At 49.9% G+C, this 8,620-nt stretch overlaps 1 protein-coding gene across 2 annotated transcripts in view; it reads right to left on the bottom strand.

The window, feature by feature from the left end:
- Positions 1–488: 488 nt before the first annotated feature.
- Positions 489–8,620, bottom strand: part of PRPSAP2 (phosphoribosyl pyrophosphate synthetase associated protein 2) — a 54,499-nt gene continuing 46,367 nt past the window's right edge. For both annotated transcript variants that reach the window (XM_004612836.2, XM_055136245.1), the window contains 3 exons: positions 7,866–7,936; positions 5,222–5,368; positions 489–1,227 (listed from right to left, as the gene is read on the bottom strand). In XM_004612836.2, the coding sequence (XP_004612893.1) occupies positions 1,069–1,227; positions 5,222–5,368; positions 7,866–7,936 (377 nt within the window). In that variant the 3' untranslated portion in view covers positions 489–1,068. The remainder of the gene's footprint in view (positions 1,228–5,221; positions 5,369–7,865; positions 7,937–8,620) is intronic.

Here is an 8,620-nt window from a genome sequence, read left to right as displayed (position 1 = left end):
ACAGCAGATAGGGTGTTTGCCTTGCACGTGGCTGACCCGGGTTCGATTCCTAGCATCCCATATGGTCCCCTGAGCACCGCCAGGGGCAATTCCTGAGTGCAGAGCCAGGAGTGACCCCTGTGCATCGCTGGGTGTGACCCCCCAAAAAAACAAACAAACAAAAAAACCAAAACAAAACAAAAACACAAAAACAAAAACAAAAAAACCCCAAATAAACAAACAAAAAAAAGTTTCATTTCTGAACTTAATTCTATTCCATTAGTTGGAACTGGAGAGACAGTACAGGGGTTAAAAATAGAATCTCGTCATCCCCACATAAGGAAAGTGCTCCACCTGAGGACTATCACTCTAGCTCCGGAAACATTCAAGTTCCTCTTGCAGCACTGCTGAAAGCATGTTGGAACATGGGCAGAACAAGGCATCTTACAACCCCTGCGAGACTCCTGTGGCCTGAAAAGCTGCTCAAGAGAAAAAACAGAGCCACAGCGTGATTTCCACCTTCATTTTATTTCAGTTATAAAACAATTGCCAAAATACAGTTACACACACACACACACACACACACACACACACACACACACACACAATTTTTAGAGCTTCTTTTGCGCAGAAAATAAATAATAGTCACATATTCCATGTGCTTGCCTACAAAAGCATTTCTAAAATTGTTGCTGAGTGGATTCAGCAGTATAATCTTTTTGTCCTTTCTATCACAGATTGTCCTACAGTAGATGATTTTATTTTACTAACTTTTTTAACGCACTGCAGTCCAGCAATTTTGGGAAAAGGTTTGTAAGCTGAAAAAGCTTATTCCATTGCGTAAACTGTTTACTAAAAAACAAAAACAAAAATTCCAGTTAATTCATTTTATTGAAGAGGAGAATATAGCTTTTCTCTTTATAAAAATTGCCCCCAAACTCACAAACCCAAACTGACATAAAAAGTTGGTCACATGCCCTAGGAATTACCCAGAAGAAAGGAAAAAAGTGTGGCCACCTGCAGGTTCCCACAGCAGTGACCCCCGCAGTTCCAGTCTGGCCCTCCCAAGTGTGAGGAAAGCAAAGCCGCTCAGTCATCCAGACCGATGTTTCTGAAAAGGTAAGACATGGATTCCCCATTGTGAATCCGACGGATGGCTTCGGAAAGGATCATGCTGATATCCACAGTTTTAATTTTGGGGCACTGGAGCTTCTGGATTTCATGTGGGATTGTATTGGTAACCACCACCTGTAAGTTAAGAGAGTTAACATCAATGGTGTCAGAAAAACCATCCGGGCTTGATGAGACAATCTGCTTTACCATCACTAATCACTGTGAAAAAATGGAAACAGCTGGACACTAGACCTGTGTGAGGCCCCAGGGTCCAACCTCCAGCCAAAAAAAAAAAAAAGGAAGGCAGGCGAAAGTGGAGGGGGTGGAGGAGGAGGAGGAGGAAATGAAAATGCCCCCCTCTCAGCCCCCCATGAATGGAGGTTCAAGTGCGAAACACATGCGCAGTAAAGTACAGTGGAGGGACGAAGCCTCACACGCGCCCTGCGGGTGACCCCAAAAACCCCAAGCTCAGGGGGTTGCCAGACAAGAGCTGCCCACACCGACTGTGTGATCACATGGGCAGGAGACGCCAGACTGTCGGGCTCGGCTCAAGTGCAGGAAAGAGAAATGGGTTGTGGGGCAGATTCTAAAGGGGACTGTGACAGTGCTGTGGCGTTCTGTGAATATGCTAATAGCCACAGAATTCTATACCGTAAATCAGTGTGAAGCGCATGGTCCACAGACCTGTTTATTCATTTTTTATTTTCTGGATTCTGAGTCACAGCCCGCAGTGCTCACGGTGACCATGTGGTGCCGGGAAGAGAACCCAGAAGTCCAGCCTGTGAGGCCATCACGACAGTCACTACAGTCCACTACAATATTTGATATCTTGTTTTTGGGTGGGGGGGCGGGCGGCTGCTGGATTTGGGTCACACCTGGAGTTGCTCAAGGCTCACTCTTGGTGAGAATTGGGGGGACCACATGGGATGCCGGGGACTGAGCCCGGGTAAGCCACATGCAAGGCCAACGCCCTCCCCGCTGTGCTATCTCACTCCAGCCCTCGCATCCACCGCTATTTTTAAATATTAAGATTTGATAAAAATCAAGAAAGAAGCAACAAGGTCTTTTCTTCTCTGGGTGTCTCCCAGTGGTGCTCAGGAGGCTCGGGTGCTCCTGACGATGGGCCCAAGGAGGCACTGCTGCTTGGCACGAGGAAAACATACTCTGCCCTCTTAAATACAAACAGGGCATGGCAATGACTCCTTACACTATTCATCAGAAACTCCCAACTCCAAAACCACCCTTATGACAACCTCTCTCTCTCTCCCTCCCCCCTCTCCCCATCTTCTCTCTCTCCACCCTGCCCCCCATGTCGCTCCCCCCCCCATAGCTGCCACCCCCACCCAAGGTACACAATGATTTCCAGCACCAACGCCTAGGATGTGAGAACCTAGTCTACTGTAACCACTATGACTAGCTATTTTGTATTTGATCTTCCTAGTAACAAATCAAAAACAAACACATGGAGCTCAGAGCTGTGGGCAAGGCTAGGGGCTTGCCTTGCATTGCTCTATCCCTGCGATAGTTCCTGGGAGCCCTTGTGAGTAGCCCAGAGCAGAGCCAGGAGAAGCACCCAAGCACCACCAGGTGTGGCCCAAACACATGGAGGAGTGAAGTCTCACGCCCTGTGAGAGAGACCGCTTTCTTTTTTTTTTTTTTTGGCTTTTTGGGTCACACCCGGTGATGCACAGGGGTCACTCCTGGCTCTGCACTCAGGAATTACCCCTGGCTGTGCTCAGGGGACCATATGGGATGCTGGGAATCGAACCCGGGTTGGCCTCGTGCAAGGCAAGTGCCCTACCCGCTGTGCTGTCACTCCAGCCCCGAGAGACTGCTTCTTGAGGAAACCACTCTGATGGGAACCGTGGCGTTACAGTGGACACGGGCTGCTGCTGAGAGCGCTGGGGGCCTTGTGGGCGCCTGTTCTTTCTTTCTCTCTCTCTCTCTCTCTCTCTCTCTCTCTCTCTCTCTCTCTCTCTCTCTCTCTCTCTCTCTCTCTCTCTCTCTCTCTCTCTCTCTCTCTCTCTCTCACTCTCTCTCTCTCTCTCTCTCTCTCACTTTTCTCTTTGGGGAAAAGTTCTCCACTAATCCTATTTTATATTTTATTCTTTACTGAAAAAAAAAAAGTTACAGACTTACTATAATTCACATACTGTGCAATTTACCCATTTAAATTATACTATTTCTTGTTTTCTAGAAAACCGTGAGTTGTGACTCTGCCCCCTCCCCCCTCCCCCTGCACCCTTCAGCTGTCAGCCCCTCCCTGAGCTCCTCCCTGCAGATGCCTCTTCTCAACATTTCATACAGCTTCTGAAACAAAAGCCATTTCCATCCTCCCCGCCCCTGGGCTGAAAGAGGAGGGCAGCGGGTATTGGGTCGTGATTGGTGGGAAAGATTCCCATCTTTCCCTCCTTTCACTGTCTGTGGTCTCAAGTCCTCCACTAACTTTACACTGTTTGCACAGGGCTGGGGAGAGCTCAGCAGGCTGGAGCAACATGCCTGGCATGGAGACCTGGGCTCAATCCCTAGCATGCCTAGTTCCCCGGGCACAGTCAGGAGTGAGCCCTAAACACCCAGCGGGAGTAGCCCTGAGCACTGCTAGGGGTGGCCCTAAAACAAAAGAAGCATAAGTAAAAACCCCACCTTTTTTCTTTTTGTAACTTTAAACTTCCTAAGCTACTATAAATCCTATTCTAAAGTTGCTGAGTGGACGAAGGGCCCGTGCAGCCCCCGTGCTGGCCCCTCTACACCAATATGGGGACTGATTCCTTGGGCTTCCCCTGCTCTGGCTCTGGACGCCTTTGCTGTCCTCTGTGGTCCTGGGCAGGGATGGCCTGAGTTGCACCAGGAAAGCGTGGCCTTCTGGTCCTGCTGTGGCTTCCTGAGCCCAGAGAGCTGCCACTGAGGAGCAGCAATGGGGACTGAAGGAAAGGAGAAGAATTTCCACCAATCACGACCCAATACCCAGGGCAATGTAGGGACTAATGCTGCTGCTTCTCCTTCTTCTCCTTCTTCTCCTTCTTCTTCTCCTTCTCCTTCTCCACCAATCACGACCCAATACCCAGGGCAATGTAGGGACTAATCCTTCTCCTTCTCCTTTTCTCCTTCTCCTTCTCCTTCTCCTTTTCTCCTTCTCCTTCTCCTTCTCCTTCATTTTTGGGTCACACCCAGCGATGCTCAGGGGTTACTCCTGGCTCTGCACTCAGGAATTACCCCTGGCGGTATTCAGGAGACCATATGGGATGCTGGGATCGAACCCGGATTTGCCGCATGCAAGGCAAACGCCCTACCCGCTGTGCTATTGCTCCAGCCCTGGGACTAAAGCTTCTTAGAAGAGAATAAATGATGCATATAATTTGTCCCCAGCAGTTTGGCTGGCCTCTGAAATGAGGGAAGTGGGAGCCAGGGGGCTGAGGGGTGAGTGGACCTGCATGGCCTCCCTGGTACAGTGGGGGCTGTACGTAGCTGACCTGGTGCCACCCTCGTTCCATCCCACAGGCACATGTATCAGGGAAAGGGCTGGGCTCCGGCTCCAGGCAAGCCTGGGCTTGACCACAGTGCTGCCTGGTGATCTCTGGCACCTGTATGTTCTCTGGGCACATCAGGAGTGACCCCTGAGCACAGAGCCAGGAGTAAGCCCTGAGCACCAGCAGGTGTGGTCCCAAATCAGAACAAAATGAAACAGGGGGCCAGAGCAATAGTACCATACGGAGGGCACTTGCCTTGCATGTCGCCAACTCAGCATCCTATACGGTCCCCTGAGCACTGTAAGAAGTAAGACCTGAGTACAGAGCCAGGAATAACCCTGAGCATCACTGGGTGTGGCCCCCCCAAAAGCAAAGCAAAGCAAACAAAAACAAAAACCCTCGATGAGTAAGTATGTGACTTAAAAAGTCCCTTAACCTTACAGAACACAATCTCTAAGCTCTCTGAAAGGGGCAAATGACCCTCACGCTGTGGATGGGTACAGAACTGACAGTGCTACGTGGACCACCCCGATGGATAAGGGCGCTCCACATGCAAGAGGGCACTGACGGAGCCTGCAGGGTACAGTAGGTGGAACATAGACCGCACCAATGCTGGAACTCACCCCACTCAGACATGCCATCCCCACCCACACTCTCGGTACCTCGTCGATGGCAGATTCCTCGATCAGTCGAGGAGCGTCTGAAGACAACAAGCCATGTGTGGCCATCACAAAGATCTTGTAAGCCCCTCTTTCCTTCAGCGTCTCTGCAGCAGCAAGAAAGCTGTCAACATCGTCGATAATGTCATCCTGTCCAATTACAGAAAGTCTGTGAGTACTTCCCAGGAAGGTCAAGGCTGGTGCTTCCCAGTTCGGGCAAAGTGCTTCCCTCCCCACCACATGGGGCCCTGAGACAATCTGCGGGCAACAGCAGCCTCAGGTACTGTGTGTGTGTGATAGATGGTGGTGGTGGGGCAGGGGGAGGGTTCTTTTTTTTGTTCACTTAAAGTAGGCAGATTTCCAGGGATTACCGAGTGATTTATTTTTTCTGAAGGGGCAGGGGGTGTGCACCAATGGCTGAGACAGCCAGGAAGAAAGGTGGGTCTGACAGATTTCACCAAGTCATACTGACGGCGCCTCTACTACCAAACAGTATCCCTTTACGTGGACTGTCACCAAGCCCATCATGCAGTCCCCACACCAACAGGCCCTTGCTCACTGCCCAGCCTCTGTGCAAAAGTTCACTGCACACAGGCATGAACATGGCCCTGAGCAAGTGTCTGGCGCTCAGAGCTGACAGGGACTCTCTCTCCGGGCGCATCTTTTTGGGTCACACCCGGTGATGTACAGGGGTTACTCCTGGCTCTGCACTCAGGAATTACTCCTGGCGGTGCTCGGGGGACCATATAGATGCTGGGAATCAAACACGGGTCGGCCGTGTGCAAGGCAAACGCCTTACATGCTGTCCCATTGCTCCAGCCCCCTACATATGTATTTTTAATGTGAAAATATATCTACTCGCTTCTGGGCCATACCTTCCAGAGCTCAGGGGCCGTGCCAGTGGTGCAGAGGGGAGCATGCGGTACCAGGAGCTAAATCCTTGGAAAGCTCTCCCTGGCTTTGTTTTAAATAAAACACTTGTTGTTAATTAATGATTTTAAAGGTGGCCACATGTCTCACATGTCATAGGTCATAGGTCCAATCACTACAGAATAATAAGGATGATTTATCTAATTATTCTAAAAAAAAAAAAAAATTCCAGCCGTGGCCTCATCAGCGACATCAGAGGATTCCTAGGCACTGAGGTGATTATGGGCCCATCCACACAGAGCCTTAGTAAGCTGGACCTGCTGCTCTGGGGATACCTGGGTCCCTGAGAACACTGAAATGTACCTCCACAAACACTCCACCCCATTGCACCTAGAAAGACTCCCATGTGCCAGAATGTTCTGGTTTCATCTGGAAATACAAGAACTGTGTTCGTGCCCCACACAGCAGGGAATGCCACTCAGAAACCTCGGCAAGAGCCATGCGAGCATCCCAAATATACCAGAGCTCCATCATGGGAAGACAGAAACAGGAGAACACAGACTCAGAGTGGGCTGCAAAGCTGAGAAAACGAGACTCTCAGACTGCTGGCAGCCTGTGGCAGGAAGGAGGAGAAAGCCCAGGGCAGCTTCTTTTTGTCATTTGTTTTGGGTCACACTCAGCGACGCTCAGGGGTTACTCGAGAGTCTGCACTTGGGAATTACTCCTGGCGGGGCTCGGGGGGCCATATGGGCATATGGGATGCAAGGGACTGAACCCGGGTCGACCATGTGCAAGGAAAACGTCCTACCAGTTGTGCCATTACTCCAGCCCCCAGGGGCAGCTTTGAGAGCATCGTGAGCTGCTCCACTCAGCTCCAGCCCTTCTGCTCTGCTCGGCCCCGCCCTGCTCTTCTGGCCCTGCTCTCCCTTGAAGTCTGCCTCACTGGCTTGTCTCTACCTGTTCCTTCGCTTCTTTACTCTGGAGAAGGCTGTGTTCTCTCTTGAGCACATACTTCTCCCTTTCTCTCCTTTCATATCTTTCTAGTAAGTTTTAATAAAAACCACCGTGCTTCACCAAAAACAAGAACAACTAAAACCCAACTCCCCTGCTGCCCCCCCCCCGCCAAAAAAAAAACAAACCCAAAACCATCCAAACCCCAAATAGGTATAACATAGGTTTCCTCAAGCTGAGTGATAGGTTCCCAGGCATTCGTTTTGTCTGTAAATTATCCAAGCATGAAACAGATTCCTTTTGCGCACTGCTTTCATGAACGTGAGGCTGTTTTGAACAGTAAAAATGTTTTGCTCATGGATCAGTAATAATGTTTTGACCATGAATCAATTCCCCATGCTATGGCAGCTGCACTGTAGTTCACTGCACAGTAATGAGCTACTAAATAGCGTTTTTTTTTTGTTTTTTTTTTTTTTTTTTTTTGCTTTTTGGGTCTCACCCAGCGATGCACAGGGGTTATTCCTGGCTTTGCACTCAGGAGTTACTCCTGGTGGTGCTCAGGGGACCATATGGGATGCTGGGGATCAAACCCGGGTCGGCCGCGTGCAAGGCAAATGCCCTACCCGCTGTGCTATCGCTCCAGCCCCAATAGTGGTTTCTTAATAAACTTCTACATTAATAAACTAGTCATGATCTTTTACAACTTTTGGACCAAAGCAAATATTTAGCAAAGGCAATGAGTTAATGAGAGTTACTCAGCCTTCTCACTGACGCCACAGTGATCAAAAGTGCATGCTAACTATGAGGGTAAGAGATGCCTACATACCACAATGATGGCGATTCTGCCGCCCACGTCACCAACAACCGTGATTGGGGGTTTTTCCTTAGGAATCAGCACTGGTCAGAATAAACACACACATATACACATCTATGTTAGAAAGTAAACCAGTGGGTCCCGGGAGACAGCTCAAAAGGTCAGTATAAGTGCTGTTAACATAGGAGGTGCCCAGGTTCTGTCCCCAGCACTGCATGGTCCCCTAAACACCACTGACAGTGACCCCTAAGCATCAAGCTGCAAGGAACCCCCCCAAAACAAAACGTAAGCCAAGATTCAAAGAAGGTTAATGTTTCGTGATAAAAAGACCCAGGAAGCTAGGGGAGCTGGGTGACTTGAGTGCAGAGCAACGCCTGGCACGCCAAGGCTCGAGGCGAGACTCGCGGCATGCCCAGCGTGGTCCTGTGGCGCCCAGCACCGCAGGCTGTGGGGCACTGGGCCGATGTCACCAGGAGTGGCCCCAGTCTCCTGAGCACATCTTGGGAGATGTGCCCCACACAAATACCTTCGAATCTATTCATCGTCCAGCTGGGAGTTTGTATTTTTTGCCCATCCCCCTCTGCAGAAGGCTCTGGAACCCTCCACTTTGCTCTGCATCTGTGAGTTTGGTGCATCTAGATCTCACATGTACACAGAATTTGTCTTTCTGACTCATCTCACTTTAGCTTAGTGCCACTGAGGTAATCCACAAGACACAGAACAAGGACTTCCTTTTATGACTGCATAGTCTGTGAAGTGTATTAAAA

This window comes from Sorex araneus, chromosome 4, assembly GCF_027595985.1.
Source record: "Sorex araneus isolate mSorAra2 chromosome 4, mSorAra2.pri, whole genome shotgun sequence".
Classification (NCBI taxonomy): Eukaryota; Metazoa; Chordata; class Mammalia; order Eulipotyphla; family Soricidae; genus Sorex; species Sorex araneus.
This window is presented reverse-complemented; position numbering and strand designations above follow the sequence as displayed.